Here is a 25611-nt window from a genome sequence, read left to right on the forward strand (position 1 = left end):
AATTAAAATTGATGTGTGTTATCACTATATCTCTAATATGCTCTATTTAATATGACTCGTCAAAGTCCAAAATTGCATTGTGTTTCAGTAACATGTAATCAAATAAAATAATATATTATCTCTATATATTTTAAAAAATATATTAATATTGCAATTATTTTTAGCAAACTCTTGAGCTTCATATTAATTTTACCCTTTTCAATAAATTAAATAAGTAATTAAATTAAAACTACATTTTAAATCAAAGTTAAAAATAAGTAATTAAATTAAATAAAATATTAATACATTTCACATAAGGCATGTATGTCTTTCCATGGAACACCACATACATAGCATTTCCCTAACCCCTATTCCCCTAATATAATATAAATATATAATAAAACTATATTCTTACCTTAATATTGACGATAAACAACTAGATGATGGGTCTCAATGCAGAAAAAGAACGAAAAGCAAGCTTATCATGGGCCAATGAAATCTCGACATTGACTCATAACCAAAGCTTCATCTTCATTTGTTAACAAATCACAATATTAAACTAATTAATCTCAATCAAACAGTACCACCCTAAGCATAATTATGGATCGATCTTCGGTCACTTTCCTATGCCAATAGACGTTGTGAGCATGATAATTTTTTAATATAACTAGAAAGAATAATATTTTCTGAGCTACAGAGCATACAGATTTTTATAGTAAATTACGCTTTCTTTTATGAGAATTGAGGTTACTTATTAATCAGCGTTACCCCCGATAACGAACTGCATTTACAGCACATTTAAAATTCTTATTATTTATATTTAATAAAATTTATAAGTTATTATCTTATTTTAATTTGCTTTTTTTTTTTTTTTATTGGTTTGTAGGTGCAAGTTTTGTTGGAATCAAAACCTTAATAGTAAAGAGGTGTTATGATTATGTTTGATGTTTGAAGGCTTTTAAGTTTTCTCTATCACCTACCAATTAAAAAGACATCATTCTATATCTTTCTATTAGTAGACATGGCAAATGATAACTCCCTAGTTGTGTTTTGGCTTTTATACACTAATTATTAATTATTAATTATGCAATCCTTGATTGTTATCCACTAATCTATATTTAAAATCAAAATTAAGATGTTTAAATATGTACTTTGTTTTCATTTTCTTGCTAACTTTAGCATAATTTTGGTGAGATGAAATCTTGCCCAAAGGAATGATGAGTTGCTAATTAATGTGTCAATTAAATGTTGTCCCATTTCATAGTTATTATTGTAAAAAATAAATAAATTAATATTATTAAAAAAAATTATAACCCAACCCTTTTTAAAATATCTTTTATAAAATAAGAATTATTGTATATTTTTCTTAAAAATCCTAAAAAAGTAATTGTTGTACAATTTCTCAAAAATTATAATTATTCCTATTTAAAAAAATTATTGTCTTAAAAAAATAATGAACGAAAAAAGGCAAAAAAAGAAACATCACAGGGCAAAGAGAAAGCGAGCTACTGAGAAAGAAAAAAAAAAAAAACATGAAAGCTTGCTAAGGAGGAAAGAAGCAAATCTGAGCAGCAACAGAAAAGAAAAAGAAAAAGAAAAAGAAACGATAGAGAGGTTAGTTACCCCCAAATTTTCTTGCAGACTTTCTCTCATTTTCTTGGAGGAGAGAGAAAGCTAGAAACTTTCTAACCGATCCTCTTCGATCTGCACACTCTTTATCAATAAACAACGAGGGCAATAAATGCCTTAGATCCGAGTTTACTAACAAACATTCTTTACATTGTAATGTGCCTTTAAAGTTCTTCTCTGTCTTCCAATTCGAGATCTTATTTGCATTCAACGAGTTTTCAACTCTCTTTCAAGAATTTTGACTTTCGAGTTATTTGGGTAGTCAAGTCAAGTGCTTTCACTGAGCTTGAAACGGTGAGTTGTTATTTCTTTTTTTGCAATTTGCGCTTCCGTGGAAGGTGATAAAGACTGATACAAGTCCAATTTGAGTATGAATTGGGGAGGTGGGGGGTGAATGTGATGGTTTGGTACCATGGGATCATTCGGCTGATGGGAATTTAGGGTTTTTAGATATTGTATTGCAAGTTGAAGGATTCGATTTGGTTCTTATTGGATATGTTGCTAAGCTTCCACATTTTGAATGGTACAGTTGATTCAGTTATTTGTGAATTATATGTGTATAAGTTTTGGGTTGCTTGAAGTGGGTTTAAGTTAATGGAGCATGTGAAGAAGGCAATTTGAATTCAAGGATAAAATATTTTAATTTTATGCAAGTAATGGGCAATTGGATTTGGGAAAGGCATTGTTTTGGTTGTGGTTTAAAGCGCAGGTTGAAGTAATCATTTTGGAATTTTAGTTTGTAGCGGAAATGCCTCCTTCTCCGGCATTGAGATATTCTCCCAGGAGGGAGCCAAGAGGTGAGAATCATAAGCGAGGTCGCAGTCTTGAAGGGGGATTGGTCTTCAAGGAGAAGGATGACGATCTTGCTTTGTTCAATGAAATGCAGTCCAAAGAAAGAGAAAATTTTTTGCTCCAGTCCTCTGATGACTTTGAAGACACGTTTTGTAATTTTCTGTACCGACCTCTATACTGTAATTCGGTTTATGTTAGGTTTTCTGACGGAAGTATTTGTCTATTTCTTCTGGTTAATGATGTTGCTTTATTTCCTTTTGTCGATTGTTTATGCAGCTACAAAGTTGAAACACTTTTCAGATTTGAAGCTTGGGATTTCTATTCCTGTTCGAGGAGAGAGTAGTGAACTGCTTAATGCAGATGGGGAGAAGAATGACTATGATTGGTGGGTTATGACTTTCTATTTTAATACCCTGTGGTTATACTAAGCTTTCTCAATTTTCAATTGTTAATTCACAGCTTTTATGACAACTTGCATATTTTTTGGTTCACAAATGACCAGAAAAAGAATTTGATTTCTATATATATGAAAAACTTTTCCGCGGATATCTGAAGTATTGGATTTGTCATGGATGATAATTTAAGTTTCTTGCTTTAAATGCTACTAATTCTAATTTTTTGTTTTTAATTTGTTCAATTGATTCACAAACTCAAGCTGAATGATCATTATCATGATTTTGAAAGAATTATGTTGCTTTAACTCTTTTGCGTCAAGGTTTTCAGTCAGTATAAGTGCTTTTCAAAGTTCTTGGTGATGATGGATTATCTGGTGTTATTGTGGTTTAAGGTTATTAACTCCTCCCGACACTCCTCTCTTTCCTTCATTGGACGATGAGCCGCAGCCAGTTAATGTTACATCCAGGGGCAGGCCTCGGAGTCAGCCTATTACTATATCAAGGTCATCCACGGTAGGGCATTGATAATTTCTATAGAATGGACAGATTGTGTTTAATTTTATTCCTCTAAAGGTTAAATTTTTTGCCAAAAAAAAATGTAATAATTTATTTTTCCTGCAAATAATCTTTATGCAGATGGAGAAGAGTTACAGAAGCAGCAGGGGCAGTGCAAGTCCAAATCGCTTAAGCCCATCACCTCGGTCTGGTAGCAGTTCATATCAATCCAGGGGAAGGCCATCATCAGCACCTCTTTCTAGCCCCACTCATAGCCAACGACCTGCCACTCCATCACGCAGACCTTCTCCTCCTCCAACTAAAGCTTCAGCTCCTGGTCCAAGATCTTCAACTCCAACTCCAACGAGAACAAACACAGGGTCAGGAGGAAGGGGAGTTTCCCCTATAAGAACAAGTCGAGGAAACTCTGCTTCACCAAAAATAAGCGCATGGCAGACAAATATCCCTGGTTTTTCTTCTGAGGCACCACCCAATCTCCGCACTTCATTGGAAGATCGACCAGCATCTTATGTAAGGGGCTCTTCACCAGCATCCAGGAATGGTAGGGACTCGGGCTCAAAATTTGGCCGGCAATCAATGTCTCCAACTGCTTCTAGAAGTGTTAGTTCATCGCATAGTCAAGACCGAGACCGGATTAGCTCACATAGTAGAGGTTCTGTAGCATCATCTGGCGATGATGATGTGGATTCTTTGCAATCCATTCATGTGGGTAGCTTAGATCGCTTAGCGTCAAAGAGGACTGGCACTTTTCCAAATAATAGAGCTGTGGCATTTTCTAAGAAATCAACTAGAATACTGTCCCCAAGTTCTGCTCCAAAGAGATCGTTCGACTCTGCTCTTCGTCAAATGGTATTTTGTTGTCTATTTCATTTGAATTGCATCCTTTATGATGAAAGTTTTACAAGTGAGCATTCTTTTTTTTTTTTTTTTTTTTTTTTTTCTGCAAATATAAAAAACAATAGGTGGTTATATGCTTGCTTTTGGCAGTTAACTGCAATTGTGTCATTTTCTTAGCAAATTCTAGAAAGCCTAAGTAGTCGATTTGCTTGTTTATACAATGCTCCTTATTACTGTTACAGAATTATACACCATATTTCTAGGGAAAATAACACTTAGTTTCTCTAACAATAGTGAATACGCACAGATTCTGCTTGTACTTCTAAGGGGACCTCCCAATTGTAAGTTGTTTAGCAGACAGCTTCAATAATTTGTTTTCACAATAGTTTCTTCACTTCTCATCCAGGACACTAAACTCAAAAAGCTTCTTATAAATCTATCCAAATTTGCCATAAATGCTATTCCTATTACCTACACTGAAGCCTAAATGTCTAAGGCAATTATCTGCCGTTAGCAACCTTTACTATCAAGCATTAAACCATTTCTCACACCTTTGGGTGACAGGAAATCAGCTGTAATAGCTGGAAGTATGGGGGAAGCCTTTCTAAGTGAACCCATCCTGTCTGAGCTCAGTCTGAATTTGAATTTACAACATCTCTCAAAAAAAAAAGGTCAAAGCTCGTTTTTTTTTCCCTCATAAGTAATATTGAACAAATCAGGATAATAATAGTAAAAAATGGAAATTTGTTAACTATACTAGTTCAAGAACCAAAAAGAGTAAGCTATCCTAAATTTTTATCAGTATTGTGAAGTGGTTTATTGAGCCTATCAAGGTTTCTGTCATTTTTTCCTTCTCAGGGAACTTAAGCAGTACATAGTTGTTTGGCACAAATGAATAAGTCAATCAATAAGGATTATTGTCTTGTACTTTCTTCACGTCCCAACTCATACTTTTAGAAGTGTTACTGCATAGATTCTTTATCCTGGTCAATATTTTTGTGTAGGATCGGAAGAGCCCTCAGAACATGTTCAGACCACTCTTATCCAGTGTGCCCAGTTCTACCTTTTATGTTGGAAAAACAAATTCTGCACACCGTCCTTTGATATCTAGGAATTCTTCAGTTACGACTAGCAGTAATGCAAGTTCTGATCAAGGTAACAGTGGTGCACCTGATACTGAAGGAAGTGACCCCCACCAGGAAGATATGGTATTTGAAAGTGGAAATACAACACACCCTGATGTGCAGGAAGAAATATTTGCGTTTGATAAGGTGGATAAATTAAATAAGGATGTTGAACATGAAATGGGTGATGGTTTGCTTCGGTTTCAGGTTGGTGATTTGGAAAGAAACCTTTCCACTGAATGTGAGCCTAATAATTCTGAAGAATTCCGCCACCAGGAGATTGATATGGAAATCAGTTCTGCTTCAGACACATTATGTGCCAGAGCTGATTTTTCGGAAGTTGGTAGTCTAGAAAACACAAAAGTTTGTTCTAAATGTGGTTGTAGGTATCATGCCATTGAAATGGTAGAAAAGCACATAAATCTTTGTCCAGATTGCAGCAGACAAGACAATCTTGTGGCTGCCACCAGTCTGGATACAAGCATAGTTGCTCTTGAGAACTCTCCAATGTTGTCTATGAATGTTTCTGAAGAATACGTGCCTTTTGATGAGCCTGAGACGCAAGTGGCTGTACCTGAGTCACAGTCACAAGGTCTTGATGGGGTGGAGGCAAGGGTCATTCAGCAAGCAGACAATGTCAAGCATGGCCGAACTTCATACTATGAGCAAATTACTTGCTCCCAAGAAGCTGGGTTGCTGGTAGGAGATGATCAGAGGATCGTTAACCAGCATGGAGCTGGACAACCAGCTGGCAGTCTCAAAGCATCTGATAGTGGCTCCGGAGTTCAGGAATCACTGCCTTCTAATGATTATGAAAGTTTGAAGATGGATGGTTCAGAAGGTGCTGGCATTTCTGTCCTCCTTAAGAGGTCAAGCAGCAGCAAGGGGCCTGTTGTTCAAGCCAGGACTTTTGTTGCCTCTACCATTTCTTATGATAATTTCTCTTACAGTAGAGACAGTGCAAACAGTTTGAGAAACTCCACTGGATATGGCAGTACGTCTGCTTCATCCTCTGTTGATTTTAGCTCAGCTAGGCAAGTAGAAACTCGTGTTCAACGGCAGTTAAGTGGCAGGAAATCTGATATGGAGAACCACAGATATGACATAAGCACTAGACCCCAAAGCAGCGCATCGTCTTTGTCTGGAACGTCAAACCACAATTACCTTGGTCTTGCAACAAGCACCCATGAAGAGAATAGGGAGTGTTTTCTTGGTGATCTGAAACAAGATGGAATAGAAGGAGCAACTGCAACTGCAACTTTGCAAGTGTTGACATCAGAAAACAAAGAAAATGTTGCTTCTAATGCATCTTTGACTGATGCAGTAGTTCCCGAGGTCGTCTCTTTTGAGCAGAATGAGAATAATAGACTAATAGATGCTTCCTCATGCCATTCAGTTGGCACTCCTTTAGAGGAGAATTCAGCAGCATCATTTCCAAATTGTGAAGACTACCATTCAAATCAAAATGAAGATGATAACCAGAACAATGCAAGCACTGTCTCGGATTTAGACACATCAGTTATTCCTCCAGATCCCCCTGCTGGAATGGAAGATACCATGTCGAGTACTAGTCTCGATAGGAAAAATGATGCTGTGGTTCCCACCCATAGTTCTTTGGCGTCAATATCAGAAATTGAAGCTGAGAATTTTTGTCACAGTAACCCTGACTCAGAGAATGATGATGCCCCCAGAAATTCAAAGAGCCCCACAAATGAATTTCCATCTGATAAGGATATGTCTACTTCTGTTCTGGAGCATGGCAACTCGGATCATTTACATGGCATATTGGGTACGCTATCGTTGCATTATTATTATTTTGTTGTGTCAAAGTTTTTGTTTTTGTGGCTTAACTATAATTAACTTGAAACATGTCTCTCATCGATGAAAGGTGTATCTTTTTTCTTGATTTGCATGCAGTATGCTAGTTTAGTATTTTCTTTTGAACGAGTTATGATCCAAATAAATATATTGGCTTTTTATTTTTTATTTCCCAATAGTTGTGAAGCTACCATATCATGCTTGTCTACTTCACTGGATTTATAAACAATGCCTTGTGGTTTCCATGTGCTTAAATCTTTTATGCTAATTTAAGCTTTGGCAGGGGACCAGTAAAATATAACTAGATTCTCTGACAAATTCTTTGCTTGTGGCAGAAGATTCTACTGTAATGGTTCGGGAAGGAAGTAAGGCAAGAAGCCTAACCCTTGAAGAAGCAACTGATACAATACTTTTCTGTAGTTCCATTGTCCACGATCTGGCCTACCAGGCTGCAGCAATAGCCATTGAAAAAGAAGATTCAGTCCCTTTGGAAGGTTCTTGGCCAACTGTTACAATTGTGGGAAAATCTACTGCAGATAGAAAGGATTCACGCAACAGGACTACTGGGAAACGTACATCAAAGTCCCAGAAAGCTAGACAAAATAAAAAGACAGAATTAGATGTAAAATCGCCTTCTAGAAAGACCGAGAATGATGAAAATGCCAACGAATCTATGGTACGCAATGTTGGCGTTCCTAATAACACGGACAGTGCAAAGCCTCCGAAGCTGGAATCGAAATGCAATTGCACAATAATGTGAAAGTCTTTCATTCACACAGCGCAGTCAGTGCCATGCACTGCATAACTCTGCTACTTCCTTCAGCCATTTGGAGAAGTTGCTGAGTGCTTGTATGTTAATGGTCTTTTTTTCTGTGTTTGAGGGGCTGTTTAGATTATTTTGCCAAATCGGTTTCTGTTGGTTCCAATTTATTTGTAAGAAACACCACGATGTGCTGGTGACATAATTGTAAAGTTTTTATTTGTTATTAGGTTGATATTAGTTAAGGCATTGGAGATTTGTGTTTGCTCTGCTCCATTTGCCAGATTCTTGTTAGTTACTCCCACTTGATTCAAGTCCTTGGTTAGAGAGAAGTGTGAACTAAAACCCCAACCATTCATATTTGATTGTTACAAAGTATAGCTTTGATTTTGCAACATTTGCTTCTCCAGTGTCTCTGGCAAGCCAAGCTCAGCCAAAAGGATTGACAGAGTGTTTTACCCATCAAAGAAAAAAGACTCCAAATATTATTCCTATCCCTTTTGGTAGCTTTTTTGCTTTGCCATTATTGATCTTTTATGCCTTTCAAAATTATGGCCTAAGCTTGACTTCAGTATGCTTCTGCACAAACACTTGGGCAAATTATTCCATATGTAGATTGCTTTTATGCCATACCATATATAAATATAATGTTCCACGTGTGAATGTTAGATAATATATTCTTTTATGCACATAATTATATTGTGTATAATATTATAAAAAATTGCACATAAAGTTATGTGAGGTCGGGCCCATTGGAACTATCTTGGATATGACTTTATGTTAATCCAATTCGAACAGGCTAGACTCAGGCCCACTATAAATAATAATATAATAAAAATCCAGATTAGTTTATCGGAATGATTTTGAAGGGTATTTCAGATATTTCACAAGAGGCACAAAAACGTTTGGCGGGAAAATCTGGAGCATAAATTGTAGGCCGTCTAATGTTCCTTCCTTTAACCTTAACTACTCATTCCTCCGCAAATGGAATCCGATTCAGACTCCGATGGCTCCCACATCTCTGCCACTCCTCCAAGAAGCCCGAGACCACCACCGCCACTATCTCTTCCGTCGCCGCAGCAGGCACCACCTCCACCGAAACTACTCTCCTCTCACAAGTCCAGAACCAACGTTAAATCCACTAAAAAACGGCAACAACAAACAAACAAACCACCTCCAAAACCCCCTCAAGATGAATCACAGCCAAACGTCTCTCCTCTCTGCAGTCATCCTTTCCAGATCCGCCATTCCTTCATTCAAGACCGTCAAATGCCGATTTCCCTTTCAATGGATATCCTACCGGCCGGCTACTTCTCAAAATCAGCGTCGTTTTCAAAAATTCATAGACCTTCTATCAATTTCGAGTCCGTTGAAAACAATCCTAGCCCTCCAATTTCTGCTGATAGTGTTACACAGGGGAGTAAACCAAATGTCTCCAAGAAGCATCCTAATTTGATCGGAGCAAATGTGCCTTTGCCTCCAGTAAAGTTGCGGAAAGGCAGTGGCAGTGAAGGTAATTTTGTTAAGCTAAATATGAATCGATATAACCGCAAGTTCAAGAACCGAAAATCGAGCGGTTACAAACCTTATAGAAGAAGCAAGAGAAAATGGAACTCCGAAAAGGAAAGTGTCCAGGACGAGGATATTTTAGTTCCTGAGATTAAAGAACAGAAACCGAAGCAAGGTAAGAGTGGCAAGGCGATTGAGGCGGCTGTTTTGGCGGCTCAAAGTGAGGCGTCCGATGAGAACTTGTTGAGGCTGTTGAAAATAATGTATGGGTACGACAAGTTTAGAGATGGTCAAATGGAAGCGATCAAGATGGTGCTCGATAGTAAGTCAACCATGCTGGTTTTGCCAACTGGTGCTGGTAAATCACTTTGCTATCAGATGCCTGCGGTGCTTTTACCAGGGATTACACTGGTTGTCAGTCCATTGGTGGCATTAATGATTGATCAGTTGAAGCATTTGCCTCCCATGGTACAGGGTGGTCTTTTGTGTAGCAGTCAGGTAATTCTACTTTTGTGTTTTCTGCTCTAAATGTATATTTAATTTGGTGTGTCGTTTTTTTTTTTTTTTTTTTTTTTTTTTTTTTTGTTTAATTGGATTTCTAAAAACTGCTCTAGACACCCCAAGAGGCTGCTAATACACTCAGGCTAGTTGAAGAAGGGACTATAAAGGTCAGTTTACTGACATTATGTAGGCTATTGACAATTGCATCTCTCGGGCTGTTTCTTACCTCCTGCAGTATTGCTAAGGTTAAGGTTTTATGGTCTTATATCAGGTGCTTTTTGTTTCACCAGAGAGGTTTTTAAATGCCCAATTCTTGTCGATTTTTTCTGCCACTTGCATATCACTTCTTGTGGTCGATGAAGCTCACTGTATTTCTGAATGGTGAGTTGCTATGTTTTGTTAGCTACTCCTTGCCTTCTAGGCTTTAGGATGCTTCTCATTTCCAATGTGTGACACAAAAACTTATTCACATGTTCACCTCGTCAATAGGTCCCATAATTTCCGGCCCTCGTACATGAGACTCAGGGCACCTTTACTTCGTGCTAGACTCAATATTGGATGCTTTCTAGCAATGACTGCAACTGTCACTGCCACAACTTTGAATTCTGTTATGTCTGCTTTGGAGATTCCTTCCACTAATCTCATTCAACGAGCCCAGTTGAGGAACAATCTGCAATTGTCGGTGTCCTTGAGTGGAAATAGGCGAGTTCCTAACTCCTTCGGTTTTTCTTCTTTTAAGTGATTTAGTTAAACTTATTATGCTAATTGATCAATGCCTGGAACTTAATAGACTGAAAGAATTGCTGATGTTAATAAAGTCTTCTCCCTTCATGGAAGTCCAAAGCATCATTATATACTGCAAATTCCAGGTAATCATGGTATCATATGTTTAAAACGTTTATTTCTTGGTTCATTTCTAATGATTTGTTAAAATGCTTCTGCAAGTCATACTGCTGTCTGCCTAAAGATGAACTTTTGCCTTAGTGCAAAATTGTTAAGGTTGCTATAGAAGTAGTGTTGGTAATCTGTTAACACCGTCCTAATTTGTGTATTGAATTCCGCATTATGCTAATACTACTAAGTATGCTAAATTTGCACTAGTAATTGACGAAGTTAACTGTTGCATTGCACTGTGATTTTTTGCAGTCTGAAACTGATATACTGAGCAGATACTTATGTGATAACAATATTTCGGCAAAGGTTAGTGCCTTGATTATCAATTGCATGTTTCATAATCGCCTCATTGTTGCTGAATCTGACAATTTGACTTTGATCTCACATCTAGAGCTACCATAGTGCTATCCCTTCTAAGGAGCGGAACCGCATACAGGAATTATTTTGTTCAAACAAGATTAGAATTGTGAGAACAGTCTCTCTTCCTATATATTTATATTAACACATTGTAAACTACAGTCAGCAGCAGAGTGAGTAAATGTATTAACTTGAAATTTGTAAATGGAAGGTTGTTGCAACAGTGGCATTTGGCATGGGGCTTGACAAAAGCGATGTTGGAGCTGTAAGAACAAAAACTGTATCTGTTTTATGGTATCTCTGCATTCATGCTAGCTGCCGAACTTTTACCAATATGTATTGTCCATAATATACTGCCAAAGCTTTTTGCTATGCTTCTGCCCACTCTACTCACACAGTGAAATTGATTAACCATTCTATATTTAAACCCACCTTTGGTTTGAGGGAGTCAAAGGAACAGTTCTTTGAGCTAGAGGTTGTGCCTAACTGTTGTAGTCTTACTGTTGCTTTTTCAGAGATTAACCAAGTAACTTATAAGATGTAATGACATTTTTAGCTGAGCCAATTTAGTACATCCCAACAAGCATTCAAAACTATACATGTTTAGTTTCCCTTTGACATCTGCTGCCATCACCATATGCCAGCATTCTATAGGGTACTGTCATATAGGAATAAATTCTGGAACTCTTTAATGGCAACTGTTTCAGGTGATTCATTATAGTTTGCCAGAAAGCTTGGAAGAGTATGTTCAGGTAGAAATCTGCTCCTTAGCACTGTTTTTAGACGAGATATTCCATATGGCAGTTTGCTGAATGAACGAGTTTAATTGCTCTATTAGGAGATTGGGCGTGCTGGACGGGATGGAAGGTTGTCATACTGCCATCTCTTTTTTGATGATACCACTTATTGCAAGCTTCGAAGTCTTTTGCACAGGTGATTATATTTTCATCTATATAATTCGAAGATATGGAGTTGATTTCTTCTATATAATTCGAAGATATGGAATTGATTTATGACATCATATCCTTAGTGAAGGGATAGATGAATATACCGTAAGCAAGTTCTTCTGTCAAGTCTTTACCAAAAATGCGCATGGGAAAATTTGTTCAATAATCAAAGAAGCTGCATCTCGTGATTTTGATATGAAAGAAGAGGTTCTTCCTTTGTACTTTTGCTGAATCAATTTTCAGGAATTTCATATTTTTCATGTTGGGAATCATTGATGTAGATCAATTATTATCAAGTCTTACAGTTCGTCATAAATATAAACATGAACTCGGTGCTCAAAAACTATGAATACGAATAAAGTTGCTCCTTTTGAATTTCCAGGTGATGCTTACACTTTTAACACAATTGGAGTTGGGTGAGGTGCAATACTTGCGTCTACTTCCAGAGCAAAATGTAACTTGCACTTTGAATTTCTATAAGGTTAGTGGAAATTTAAGTTAGTTCCATTTGTTTATCTTGAACTTCTATTTGCTTCCACGAAGGTTTTAATAGGTTATGCTTGGTAGATCACTGAAGCCATTGTTATGCTTTGACAGCATAATTTTTAGCTTGAAGCTCCATAAAGTACACAGGCCATTTGACTCTGCTGTCGTCAACTTCAAAAAATTTGAACCCCATGATATATGGGGTTTATCAAAGTATTAAATAGCTCTGATTATTTTAGTGACAAATAATTTCTGTCTCATATAAATTAATTTGTTCCAAAATCTTTAGATAGTAAACTATAGTTTCAAACGATACTTATGGGAACTTATCTGCTCATTATCGTTTTGTGATACTTATCTCCTGATGCTTGAGATGTGTAAATGCAGACTGCCCCTGTGCTGCTGGCTGACAAGGATTTATTAGTTTCAGCGATTCTTAAGAAGTGAGCGTAATTGTGATTTCTGACTTTGAAATTGTATCTTACACAGCTTTTAGTGTGTAAAATTTTGGTGCACTGAATTTTGGTTAATCATGTTTCAGGTCTGAAACAAGACAAGGGCAATATGTGTTTGACATACCTACTGTTGCAAATAGCACTGGGATTACAACTTTTGATCTATTAACTCACTTGCAAAATCTAAAGGTTCGTATTTTGAAAGCAAACCATGTTTTCGTTTCCTGTTAGTCACTCAGGGTTATTCTTACTGCTGTTGCCAGAAATTGAAATTCAACATCGTTGTATTTATATGAAAGTAAGGAGCTTCAGAACACCTGAGGAAGAGAAAAAGCAATTATAACGTGTCAATATATTGCAAGAGTAGAGAGATCAGGTTTTATATTGGAAAATACAGGATAAATAATTGTGCAACTCTGATAATCACCACTTGTAATAAACCGGCATCTTGTTTATCAACCCCAATGATGAAAGCTTAATAGCAGCCATAATGGACAAGAAACTCAAGTGCAAGACAATATTTCGACTTTTGTCATTGAAATGGAGTTTTGTTCCTTGCAATGTCGCTCTACAGAATTTGCATTTCCGTTCCTTAAGTTGGAATTATCGTATTTTGAGACATAATGGATCATTGACCTTTATGTGCTACTTTTTTTAGGTTTCTTGTACATAGAAGTTGGAATGCTTGCTTACTGACAAATGAGCTTTATAAATTGCATTCAAAACTTAGCATGTTAGCTTTTCCAACATGTCAAAAAAAAAAAAAAAAAAAAAGGCTAAGCCTATTCTTTTGTAGCTCAAATGAATTTGTCGTTTGTATAGTGTGATAAGTGGTAGATAACTTTACGTTGTCTTGTTCTTGGGGTTATTTCAGTTGAAGGGAGAAATAACATATGATGTTAAGGATCCAGCCTACTGTTATTCGATTGACGAAGTCCCTAAGGATTTTTGCTCTCTCTCAGCTCAGCTTACAAGATGGTTATCTGAGATTGAATCTTATAAGGTGAGTGGCTCTTATCCTTTTGGTTTACAATATATTGTTCAATTAAAATCTATATTCCAGCCTAAGGTAGAAAAAAATTACGGGCTCAGTATAATAACCAGATGCACGAGTAAATTGACTTTTGGATCATTGAACCAAGCATCCTTGTCCATGTCAATGAACCAATTACTTGGATTTTCTTGCATTCTCCCTTAGCTTTATGTTTAGTCTGTTTCTACAAATGATATGCAGTTCATTTCTGAAATTAGGTGCGAAAATTGGATGCAATGTTTAATGCGGCAGCCTTTGCTGTGAACGACTGTGAGAAGATGCAAGGTTGCAATGATGCTCACCACACGCCTTGCTTACAACGAAAGATTATGGATTATTTCAAGGAGGATGGTACACATGACATCTTAAATAAGATGTGTCAAAGCAGGTTGGTTAAGATTCTTGCCTTCAATAGGGTGAACTGATGGAAAATAGAGAAAAATGAAAGTTTTTAAGTAAACACTGAAATCACACTATCAGCCCCACTAATCCTTATACTTGTTTTTTATTTTTTTCTTATCATCGAGTACTTTGTAGATATTACACTAATAAATTTGTCACTCTATTTGCAGCCCGTTTTTGCGAGCAGATGTAAAGGTGAGAATTTGAGCTGATTTTTCATATTTCTACTCCAGGCATCTAATGGTTAGCAGTGGTAAGCTATCTACCCCCTTTTTGCATACAGGTTTTTCTGCAGAGTAACTCACATGCCAAATTTACACCCCGGGCTATTGCAAGGATAATGCATGGCATTCCCAGCCCAGCCTACCCCTCTACAACTTGGTCCAAATCACATTTCTGGTATAACTTCATTTTTTTCTGCTTGCAACAATTATATTAATTATTTATTTAGCCTATAAGATTTGATAATCATTCCACATTGGAACACATTGTTAAAAACTGGTCACTGCTCAGAAGATACAATGTAAATATATAGGGCATTGCAATACTGTGAGATTTGATTTCTTTTTATTTATGGGATAGCGTGCCTAAACAGAACAAAATTTGCATTTTTTTTCCACCAAGCAGAATTGTCAACATAATATGAAAATAACATAAAATTTGTTTTCACTTGCTATGTTGGCAAACAACAGACTATTTCATGTAAGAGGTTATTACGTGTCTTCAATAACAGCTCTATCCTTCCCTTCTCTTCCATTTGTCGTGAATCATAATTTATTTTTATGCAATGACTTCTCTAGTTAAATATATAATGTAAAAAAATTTATATTCATCTTGTGGTAATTAAAAAAGTTCACGAAAAAGAGATTCAAGTCAAGAGAGGTGGTGCCATATGAGGGCACATTCCAGCACTTCTGGTCCCCTGAAAATTGGAAAAGCATTGAATTTGAATCGTGAATCACTTTCTGCTCAGCCACTAATCCTTCTGGTCGTAAAAATAATTATCTTAGTGAGTGATAATTATCTCACCAAGGCCAGCTCTGAACTATTTGCTAATTTCTAATTGCAGGGGAAGGTATACTCATATAGACTTCCCAGTGGTTATGGAAGCTGCAAGGACAGAATTAATGAACTTTGTTGGGAAAGAAGCAACCTAGCTTTTCAATATCAAACATGTCGTTCTTCTGAAGAGTGAAAGGCATATGAAATTAGAACTATCATTAGTTTATTAGATGGCCTGCTCTTCCTGAGACCAATCTTGTTAGTTAATGAGAAGCAGAACTTATGTTATGGACTGGGATTTGAATCAAAAAAAGGAGATACACCATTGAATCAGTTTATTTCAAAACAGTCAAATGAAGGCCTTCAAAATTATTTCAGGTATTACTGCTGAAACTTGCACTGTACGTCTACTTTCTGTTTATAAACTATTTTTTCTTTACATCAAATTATTTGGGAGAGACACTTTAAGGTGAACGCAAATTTTGATTTTAATGTCAGCAATTTCCTTGTTTGTTATTTTGGATTACCAGGCAGTGCCTGTCGGTCAATGCAAAGCCAAAGCTCCACTTAGCGTCAATTGGGGAAAGCTCCGGTGAGTTACGCTGTGGGCCACTGGCATTATTATCTGCAGATTTGGCCTGGAAAAAGTTGAACAGAGAAAAGCAATGGCAAGTTATTTGATTTCACTTATGTCTATATACGTACTAACTTTTATTTTAATTACCTAATTACAATGGCTTGAACTATGAAAGTTGGGTATGTTGATAATGATGTTTCAGCACATAGGTGCAAGCTAAAAGAATCTGGATTATGCCATAATTTTTTTTAAAACATTAATTATCAAATTGGATAATTTATATTAAAGATGAATCAAGTAAGCCAATAACCCATAAAAGGTATATTAAAGTGTTATGCACGGAAGAGCAAGTTGTGGAGATGGAGAAATTTTACAAGCTAATAAACTAAAATAGAAGAAAGGTAAAAGCAAAACATAAAACTTGCCTGACGGGCAATTCTTTCTTTCTAATTACAAGTTTATATTTCAGATTTCAATACCAAGGGTGAAATTCGGCTATTCAAACTCAAACCTCTGTTTTGCTTTATCTAGAAGTCTTTGCTTCGTTCTCTTGAGTGTAATTTCAATTTGTAGCTTTTGGAAAAAATCAAGATTTAGGATCGAAGGTTCACGCAAGACTTCTTGGACTTTTTTTATTTTTTATTCTTTTGTAAAATTGGAAGAAGAATGTTAGTTTAGTTTAAAGCTGGCGATAGTCAAATCAAATGCGATGGCTATTGGCTACAACTAATTGAGTTTGGCAAATATCTTGCTGATGGCTTATCCGTTTTTAATAGATAACTTTTTTTTAATTATTAATATGCCGAAAAGATGGGGTTAATTTTTCCTTTTTGAATAATTTTCATTAAATTTACGGTGAAAAGGAAAATGAGAATATACGTAATTTATTATTAATATTAATATTTATATTATATTCATATTATTAATTTTTACACTTTTTAGCTTTTCATAAAAATAGAAAAACTATTGAATCACTTCAATTAAGAGAGATAAAATTTGATGAAGATTCATAATTAATATTGATTTTTTTTTAAGAATTATTTTTTTATGAGGAAAAAAAAAATTGTCAAAATTAATAGAAAGGAGTTAGTAACTAATTTTTAATTAATAGTGTTACTGGTTTAATTTTCAGTTCTAAAAAACTAATAGCACGCAATCTAATCATTTCCTTCCTTTTATTATACGTCATTATTTTTTTTATCATTTGACCGAGAAAAAAAAACTGGTGTACGATGGATAGAACTTAGAAGGATCTAAACAGTGCGTTAGGGGTATATTCGAGACATAATTTGAAAGGAGGCATATTCAGTTGAGGGAAACTGGGAGGGAGAAGGAGAGAAAGAGAGTAGCAAAGACCGTTAGTTAACACATACAAGAAATAAAGAACCCAAACAGAAAACAAACAAAGATGCCACCCAGAACCTGCCTTATAACTCCTATAACCTGAAGAACCCACCTCACCCTCCTTTCTTCTTCTTCTTCTTCCAATCAATCAAACTCCTCGCCTCCTATAACGCTTTAAGCTCTCATTACAATAATAAAAACCGAAAAAGAAACATTCTTTTGCAATCCATTGTTCATCTTATTAATATTCAATACCCATCAATCTTTATTTTCCTCAGTAACGCAGAATTCTTGAATTCTCGAAAGGAATTTAGTTTTGATTTAGAGATGGAGGAGATGGCGGGTGCTGAATCTGGTTTATCTGTCAATAACTCGGTTTCTTCATCTGGGTCATCTATTTACAAAAATTATCCTCTCATTGCTGCCCTTGTTGCCTTCGCTATTGCCCAATTTATCAAGTTCTTCACTTCCTGGTAATACTTGTATTTTCCCATTTTTCATTATTTTGTTTTTAAGATAATATTTTGGGATCGGGGTGTCGTGTTTCTCGATTCTTGGCTTCTGAATTGTCACTCAATATGACAATGGAGGTTATTTCTTTTTCTTTTTTTTTTTTTTTTAATCTTTAGCTGGATCTTGAAATGAATGTGACTTAGTTTATAAACCATTCTTTAAAGTCAATTCAAAATAAGCCTTAATTACTATTTTCTTTATTAGGTATCTACTGCTTCAATATATTTGTTATATATATATATATATATATATATATACACACACATACTATATTCATTTGCTTTAGGAACCAGAAATGAAAATACATTTATAAATTTATCTTTCGCAGCAATCAACTAGGTTAATTAAGTATTACCAGGCCATCCAGATAGCGTTCCTTTATATCCAAGGTTCAAGTTCCATTAGGATGGACTGGAGAGTGATGAGAGTATTATGAAATGGAGAGGGAGTGCTACACAATGGGCCCACTTGATTTCCTGATTAATCAGACAGATAAAATACTATGGGAAATAACATACTGATTGTGGATAATTAGGGTGTCTTGACCAGTTGGTGGATCTTCTTGACTTGTGAGTTTGATAATGAAATGAGATACTGCAGGAGTTTAATATTGAGTTGACTCTTGGCCAAATCACCTAACAATCTAAACTTTTAAAATGTTTGTGGCAGACTGTCTGTTTTAACCCTGCTTTTAATTATGTCAATTGTATCTTAACTTTGAGGGATGCTTTGTGTTAACCTTTCTTTGAATGCTTTGTTATTTGCACATGATATAACATGTAGATTGTAGACATTCTAATGACTCTAGCTAGATGCTACATTTGCACGTATCAAAATATACATGCTACATTACTTACAAGTGAAACCAGTTTTTGCACAAATGAGATATGATTCTCTTAACACCCCAAAGCTAGTGATATAATTGCACAATTGAAAGGGGAGCTAGTATTGAATACACTAAAGTTTTGGACTTCTGGGACATTTGGCCTTTTAACTCTTCAGTAATCTAGTCAATCTTTTCCTTATGAACTGAATCAAAACTTAGAATTTCAGCAGAGGGAACCATGAGACACTTCTCATTTGCCTTTTTTTTTTTTTTTTTTTTTTTTCTTTTTTGTGTGTGTATTTGTGTTTATGCATGTTTATAGTATTGGCGGGAAATTGTTGCCAAATTTTCTAATTATTCGTTAGTTTAGCCTAAGAGTCTTAAGCTTTCCTAGATTTGTAGGTATAAGGAAAGGCGATGGGATCTCAAGCAACTCATTGGATCTGGTGGAATGCCATCTTCTCATTCTGCCACTGTTATGGCTCTTTCCATGGCCATCGGGTTCCAGGAAGGCTTTGGAGGACCATTGTTTGCTACTGCATTGATCTTAGCATGTGTTGTAAGATTTTTCCATCTAATGTGATTCTTCTCTGTTCATACAGTTTTTCCACATTAACAAATATTTCCCAAAATATAATATTTTACATTGGAATTTTGGTGCCAGGTGATGTATGATGCAACTGGTGTAAGACTGCAGGCTGGACGGCAAGCTGAGGTTTCACCTGCTCTTTTTCTTGTGTTCTCCAATTATTGCTAATTTCATTATTTGAGTGTTTGCGGTGAGTTATATTTTTATGCCATTTGCATATGCACGGGGTTTCATGTATTTAACTGGCCGTTCTTCAGGTCTTGAATCAAATTGTATATGAGCTTCCTGCTGAGCACCCCCTGGCTGAAAGCAGACCTCTGCGCGAACTTCTTGGTCACACTCCTCCTCAGGTTTGTATACTATTAAATAGGAAATTGTTATAATTATAGAGAAAGTTTATCACTGTTGATCAACCCTCTTGTATAAACAATTGCTACCACTTAAATGATGGTGCTCCAAATTGTTCTTTACCAGAAATAGGAAGTAATTTCATTTAGCTTTCAAAAGTGAAACTGGGAAACTTGTAAATAATGAAAATGCTTATTTTACCTACTAGTTTTCTCTTACAATGTCAATGCAGGCAACTTGATATTGTAGGTCGGAAAATCTACCTATCAAACTCATTTCCCAACCTTAGGGACAATCCCATAACAATCTGTGCATTAGAGCATAAGTTGTAGATTAGATTCTATATTTTTCATTATGCACATAATTTTGGAAATGTTAGATTACTTGTTCTCATTGTTCGATAATGTTCTTCAATGATAGGTTATTGCTGGTAGTTTGCTTGGGATTGTGACAGCAGTTATAGGCCATTTTATTACAATGACAAACAATCAAAGCTGATGCACAAGGAAAATTGCAGCCATCTGATCAACTATATGACAGAATCACAATTTGGAGACCTGTGAACAAAATTGGTTCCCTAAATGAATTTGCCCCATCCCTAACTGAGAATCTTCTTCCACTAAAATTTACCCTATGTTCATTCTTATGGTAGCATTTCAAGATATAATTTGATTGATTGCAGTAAATGCTGCTGTAGTGGTCATATCTGTTACTCTACTAAGCTTGAACGTAAATTGCAAATTGCAATGAGAAATACAGGAATTTAGGCAATTATATCTGTGTAAATATGGTAGCACTGTTGAACATTATATTGGCAATCACAATTTGATAATACATCAGTGACTGTTTCCTGTGAGTAACAGTTTTGTCACAATTCTTCCAAAATTATCTTATTTCACGAGAGAGGAGATCTAATTGTCAAATCTGAAAAACAAATAAAGACAACAAAAGAATTAATTAATCAATTATATGTAGCATCCATGAAATTACTGCCCTCAGAGAAGATTGATCCTTCAAATGCACGAGCTAAGTCTTATAAGTGAGGTTTTCTTATATTGATTATTTCATCCCCATTACAGCAGAAAAAACCCTTCTCATCTCTGCAACATGATCCTTGTCAAAAACTGACTTCACGCGCCAAGCAACATGCTCGTCAGGCCTAACTAAAATTGCTCCTTTGTCGGTCATTTGGCACATGCTCCACCATGATAATTGATTTGAAGATTTCTTAACTACCACAACATCTACATAATTCTTCCAAGGTGCCAATGCATTCTTGCTCCTTGTTTGGGATTCATCAACAGAGTCAGCAGGCCATAATACACAAACCTTAGCAGAAACTTTGAATTCCTCAGCCGACTTAAACACGGCATGAGCAAGTTGGTAGGACTCCTCAAGTGGTGCTACAATGAGAAGGAACTCAACTTTATCCCCAGACAAAAGATCGAGTGTAGAAATAGTCACCTAGAAAACATTTTTAGCCTATTTAGATTCAGATAAACATAAAAAGACACCAAATCTACTCATGAATATGTAAACTGAAACTTGGCATCCTATCAAAAACAACTACACACCTCACTTGATAGGTTTGATAATATCCGGACATCCATATGGGGCAGCCTTGATCCTGGATTTACTGAAGGTATATATTCCCTTCGACGGCCAGTGGGTTGTTCCATAACACCCTCTGTGTTACCATTATCGGGAATAAGTGCTCCTTCAAGGTACCTAAAATAAGATAAACATATAAAATTCCTTAAATTGGCCAAATTCCCTATTTCTCCTGAAAATGGAAAAAGATAACGTCAAGATTTAGAGTTCATAGTTGCTTGTAAATCTTCTCTTTATGTGAATGTCTCATGATCAATATTTAAAGAATAAATATCATAACAAAAAAAAGTCCAAGTACTAAATTTGAGGATACTTAAAAAACACTAGAAATTTCATACAGAGCTAGAAGCTATTAGAAAACATTTTTAAGCTAAAAAACATTTTTGAGAGTGATTTAGCTGCAGCATATGGAGTTGAAAGTACAGTTATAACACAATTATTGATGTGTCATACCTGAAACCAAGATCCTCAGCAGGAAACTGGAGCTGAAGGCTTTTTCCATCTTCAAATATCTGCCTAACTTTAGCAAGCCTTGAGGACCCTAGTGGATTTTTTTCATTTAGTAGAGATTCTGAGACCTGTGCACGACCTATGGTGAAAATTCCATCCAAAATTGCCCGCTGCAGTGCAGACGGTAAAATGGAACCAAGACCATCAGTAATAACTTGATGCACTGAAAAGCCAGATAAGATGAAAAAGGCAACGTCACTAATAATCCTTCTGTTTTCATTTTGCTAAAACGAGGGGGCTAGAAAAGAAAACAAAACTACTGGTATCATGTGGAAAATAAATAATCTATTTTTATTTTTCATCAACAATCAAAGAAGGGATTGAACACAATTACTTATAAAAACCATGTAAGATGCGAAGCAACAGCAGTATTAGTTACCTGAATTTGCAATAGATGGATCAAGACCAAGAGCAGCAGGAACTGCCATAGCTGCTTTGAAGTTTTGGACACTAAGTGCTGTATTAAATATTGCAATCTGGAAAAGATGCTGGAGGTCAAGGATCCATATTACTTCAAAATAAATATGCACAAAGAATGATATTTCAAAGATGAAATAAATACCGGCCTACGTTCCATTTCATAAGTATGAATTAACGATGATGGTGCAATACCATACATGACAGAAGCTATCTTCCAGGCAAGATTATGAGCATCCTGAATGCCAGTATTCATTCCTGTAATAAAGGGTGTATCCTGAGTTTGTTGGATTATTATAGTGGGGAATATTCACCAAAATGTAGTTCATAGACCACAGCTAGTGACTCCTAATCTTCCTTAGCAGAACATGCAACACTGAAATTAATACAACTGTTGCAAGGATCAGGAAAGAGGTAAAAGAAAAATCTGCGGAGAAGGCTTGATCATTCTCCGCCTGCATATATATCTTAGTCTGCAAAGTGCTGAATGGCACAAATATGCACAAGCTGCAGGGATAAAAACGAGGTAGATCTTTTATTAACTGCACATGATATGGTATCTCACCAAAACCACCAGCTGGAGGGAATCGATGTGCGGCATCTCCAGCAAGTATTATTCGATTGTCACAGCTCACAAACTTCTCAGAAACTTCGGCATGCATCACCCATGGCTTTATTTCAATGACATTAATGTCTGACAGCTCTCTACCAACCAATTTGAAAATTAATTTCTCGCATATCTACAAGAAATTGAGCCTTCAAAGAAACAGTTAGTTAATTGGATCAGACATCCTTTTTGACATACTTCTTTTTTTTGGTACATCAGAAAGTAAATCTTATAATTGCAAATGTTAATTTGCCATCATCTTTTCAGCAAAAAGCACTATGAAGCCTTTATTATCAACCAAAAAAAAGTACTTCATTCCTTCATGCTTGATCACATTAAGGAAACTATTGAGGATGTCATCAAAAATAGGAAATTCCTGAAGAGGTCAATGAAATTATTCCAATCCGGAAAGCCTATCTATGGTGAAAGAAAAGTACCTTTGGGCTGAAATCACCAACTTTCTGCTGAGGAGGATAGAAGGGCACCTGTGAAAAAATAAACAATTAGAAAAGCAAGAAAAAAATGTTAGTACCCCCTCTTCAGTGCACATCAAAGTATATAAATGTATTATGCGCTTCTCAAAAACTGTATACCTGCAATATGAATTCTCCTTGCTCAAGATCATGAGCAACAAGAACCCCAATAGCTTCAGTGTTGAAAATAAAGAACAGCATTCCAGGCCTCTGGTTGAGCAAGTATTGTCCAAGGTCTGTGCTAAAAAAATGAATGCTGACAAGCTTTTGCAGGTCTTTTTCCCCTTTTAGTTCTATCCCTGCAAGCTCCCGTACTGTACTTCCAGCACCATCTGTACCAACAAGAATACTGCAATGGATGTTCCTCTCCATATACTTTCCTTCCACAATATGAGAAGCAGTTACAGCAACAGATTGATCAGTGGCACTGAGCGAAATACACTTATGTCCCATTAACAATTCTCCTCCCCTGAGTAGGCCATTATCCATGATTTCCAGGTTTCCTGGTCTATAAACGTTGAAGTTCAGATCTTCTAACTTCTTAAGCAATAACCTAGTTAATTTATACTGAGAGTAGTGTGCAACTGATATTGGGCTCACAACCTTTTCAAAATCTGGTCATTGACAACAGAAATGAATTTCTTTTCAATTAAAAGAAAAAAGATCATGAATGGCATAAAAGAATATTAACTATCTTCAGTAGTATACTCCTGTAACTTGGGGAAATTCCAAACATTAGCATAGATAGTGACAAAGGCAATGAATATGTCCTGTGATTTAGATTACACAGCCTGCGACCAAGATCAAGCTGCGTTTTACATGGCAATATTGTATATTCTAAAATTCAATCAAACCTTGAGTTTCCATGTGGTCCACTGACCCCAAAATTGGACCAGTTAAAGTAGTACAATATATGAACTTCCTCCATAACTCTACTGGTGGTTGAGACCTTTGGATCTCCTCTGCAAGGCCGTCCAACTTGCGAAATATCTGCCAGCCAAAACATTGCAATGGATCTTTAATCCTTCTTAGCAACCCACTGCATTGTACATCAATAGCAGATAAGAAAACCAACCTCCATAGACCTGTTGTTGATAAAGTGTGCTTGTGGGTGGTTCGAAAATGCCTTGTTCTTCTCCAAAATGGCACATTTGACCCCTGTTCAAGGCCATCAAGCACATTTTATATTTTATAAATTGATTCCAAGTGCACTGAAAGGTGTGAATGCACGGTTCGATAAAATTCAAATCACAAAAGTTAAATTGTAGAAGAATAGGGGAAAAAGAGAAAAATCAAAGCAATACTAAGTTCATTCTTTGGCAGTAAAACTAGACGAAGATCCTGGGGTCATTTCTTTCCTTGTGAAAGCTGTTTAGAAATTCATAAGCAAATAAGCAAAAATTAAACTTGTTCTTTGATACCACACGTCAAACACCTATTACTAAAACTGCACGCAGATCATGAAGAATAAGTCCTACCAAATGATATACCATAAAAACAAAATTTGTTATCTAAGTTCTACCAAATGATTAGCATAAAAACAAAATTTGTTATTCTATGCGTGCACAACTTTGAAAGTAACAACAACATAACAATCTAAAGCATTCCTTTTGAAGACTTTCACAGTAACCACTAACCAGAAGAAGTATCAAGAAATGATAAAAATAAATAAATAAATGAGGATTAAACAAGAGATTAGATGATATAAATACCTAATTTAGTGAGAAGTAGAGAGAGAACGAGACCGACGGGTCCTGCGCCAACAATCAAAACTGGAAGTATTGAATCGTCGGTATTAAAATTTTGGAAGTGCGATAAGGCTCTGCATTGAATGCTATAGGGAAAAGGGTATGGTTTGGTTCTGGATTTATTTCTGTAGATGCTGCTAAACCCTTTGATAAGCCCTGAAACACCCATGAACCCAGACAAGGAAAAGTTCCTAACTTTCATGAAAACATAACGATTCGATGAACTAGTGAGCTACAAAAGAAGGTAAAAGAAAAGACACCCAGCATTTGTTGAAATGGATTCTCTTTTTCTAGAGTTAAATGGGCCTTCCAATAATGATGATGGATTGATCGAATTGGGCCTAGTTATTGGACTGGATTTTCTATATTTTGAGAAATTATTTTATGGAGAATTACTATTTAATCTTTTGAGGTTTTACTTTAATTATTACTTGTCTCTTCTTTTTTACCTTTTACTTAGTAAATATAATTTGTTCCTAACGGTATGGGTTATACAACTCTAGTAGATCTCTCGTTGACTCACCAAATTAGTAAAAATAATTATAATCGAGAGGACTCAAATTTTTATTATCCGTACCACTTATTACTCATATAATTGTACATTTCTAATTA

At 35.9% G+C, this 25611-nt stretch overlaps 4 protein-coding genes across 6 annotated transcripts; 3 read left to right on the forward strand and 1 right to left on the reverse strand.

The window, feature by feature from the left end:
* Positions 1-1445: 1445 nt before the first annotated feature.
* Positions 1446-8247, forward strand: LOC105644768 (RUN/FYVE domain protein). Its single transcript, XM_012230236.4, has 6 exons — positions 1446-2552; positions 2677-2785; positions 3188-3308; positions 3432-4160; positions 5153-7061; positions 7426-8247. The coding sequence occupies exons 1-6, from the start codon at positions 2357-2359 to the stop codon at positions 7848-7850; spliced, it is 3489 nt and encodes a 1162-aa protein (XP_012085626.1). The 5' UTR covers positions 1446-2356; the 3' UTR covers positions 7851-8247.
* A 567-nt stretch (positions 8248-8814) lies between these two features.
* LOC105644765 (DEAD/DEAH box RNA helicase family protein) lies at positions 8815-16813 on the forward strand. The gene is made up of 20 exons (XM_037641881.2): positions 8815-9857; positions 9974-10027; positions 10132-10241; positions 10350-10562; positions 10651-10729; positions 11007-11060; positions 11146-11220; positions 11323-11376; positions 11819-11863; positions 11950-12044; positions 12142-12265; positions 12441-12539; positions 12932-12987; positions 13086-13188; positions 13874-14002; positions 14251-14420; positions 14605-14629; positions 14718-14833; positions 15504-15814; positions 15967-16813. Exons 1-19 carry the CDS (start codon positions 8835-8837, stop codon positions 15589-15591), a joined length of 2712 nt encoding a protein of 903 aa, XP_037497809.1. The 5' UTR covers positions 8815-8834; the 3' UTR covers positions 15592-15814; positions 15967-16813.
* A 488-nt stretch (positions 16814-17301) lies between these two features.
* Positions 17302-20404, forward strand: LOC105644766 (Acid phosphatase/vanadium-dependent haloperoxidase-related protein). Its single transcript, XM_012230232.4, has 5 exons — positions 17302-17830; positions 19099-19255; positions 19361-19411; positions 19543-19635; positions 20054-20404. The coding sequence occupies exons 1-5, from the start codon at positions 17685-17687 to the stop codon at positions 20129-20131; spliced, it is 525 nt and encodes a 174-aa protein (XP_012085622.1). The 5' UTR covers positions 17302-17684; the 3' UTR covers positions 20132-20404.
* Positions 20396-25255, reverse strand: EMB2421 (FAD/NAD(P)-binding oxidoreductase family protein). 3 transcript variants are annotated; one of them, XM_012230235.4, is made up of 11 exons: positions 24964-25255; positions 24327-24409; positions 24106-24241; positions 23372-23759; positions 23216-23263; positions 22737-22911; positions 22317-22429; positions 22134-22230; positions 21698-21917; positions 21208-21361; positions 20396-21097 (listed from the first exon to the last, which is right to left on the reverse strand). In XM_012230235.4, the coding sequence occupies exons 2-11, from the start codon at positions 24400-24402 to the stop codon at positions 20693-20695; spliced, it is 1812 nt and encodes a 603-aa protein (XP_012085625.1). In that variant the 5' UTR covers positions 24403-24409; positions 24964-25255; the 3' UTR covers positions 20396-20692. The 3 variants fall into 3 exon arrangements, with proteins under 3 accessions (XP_012085625.1, XP_012085624.1, XP_012085623.1); XM_012230234.4 differs by having other exon boundaries at positions 21698-21864; positions 22372-22429; positions 23372-23865; XM_012230233.4 differs by having other exon boundaries at positions 23372-23865.
* Between the last annotated feature and the right edge of the window lie 356 nt (positions 25256-25611).

Source organism: Jatropha curcas, chromosome 3, assembly GCF_041381405.1.
Source record: "Jatropha curcas cultivar XTBG-Jc1 chromosome 3, XTBG_Jcur_1.0, whole genome shotgun sequence".
Classification (NCBI taxonomy): Eukaryota; Viridiplantae; Streptophyta; class Magnoliopsida; order Malpighiales; family Euphorbiaceae; genus Jatropha; species Jatropha curcas.

Excerpts from the sequence above, each read along its gene's own strand:
- LOC105644766 (XM_012230232.4), top strand. The coding sequence starts at position 17,685 with ATGGAGGAGATGGCGGGTGCTGAATCTGGTTTATCTGTCAATAACTCG. Across the intron at positions 17,831-19,098 it reads ATCAAGTTCTTCACTTCCTG|GTATAAGGAAAGGCGATGGG; the intron begins GTAATACTTGTA and ends CTAGATTTGTAG. Across the intron at positions 19,256-19,360 it reads CATTGATCTTAGCATGTGTT|GTGATGTATGATGCAACTGG; the intron begins GTAAGATTTTTC and ends TTTTGGTGCCAG.
- EMB2421 (XM_012230233.4), bottom strand. The coding sequence starts at position 25,201 with ATGAAAGTTAGGAACTTTTCCTTGTCTGGGTTCATGGGTGTTTCAGGG. Across the intron at positions 24,410-24,963 it reads TCTACTTCTCACTAAATTAG|GGGTCAAATGTGCCATTTTG; the intron begins GTATTTATATCA and ends GGCCTTGAACAG. Across the intron at positions 21,098-21,207 it reads TATCAAACCTATCAAGTGAG|GTGACTATTTCTACACTCGA; the intron begins GTGTGTAGTTGT and ends AATGTTTTCTAG.
- LOC105644765 (XM_037641881.2), top strand. The coding sequence starts at position 8,835 with ATGGAATCCGATTCAGACTCCGATGGCTCCCACATCTCTGCCACTCCT. Across the intron at positions 9,858-9,973 it reads GTCTTTTGTGTAGCAGTCAG|ACACCCCAAGAGGCTGCTAA; the intron begins GTAATTCTACTT and ends AAACTGCTCTAG. Across the intron at positions 10,730-11,006 it reads TTATATACTGCAAATTCCAG|TCTGAAACTGATATACTGAG; the intron begins GTAATCATGGTA and ends GATTTTTTGCAG.
- LOC105644768 (XM_012230236.4), top strand. The coding sequence starts at position 2,357 with ATGCCTCCTTCTCCGGCATTGAGATATTCTCCCAGGAGGGAGCCAAGA. Across the intron at positions 2,553-2,676 it reads TGACTTTGAAGACACGTTTT|CTACAAAGTTGAAACACTTT; the intron begins GTAATTTTCTGT and ends TTGTTTATGCAG. Across the intron at positions 7,062-7,425 it reads TCATTTACATGGCATATTGG|AAGATTCTACTGTAATGGTT; the intron begins GTACGCTATCGT and ends TGCTTGTGGCAG.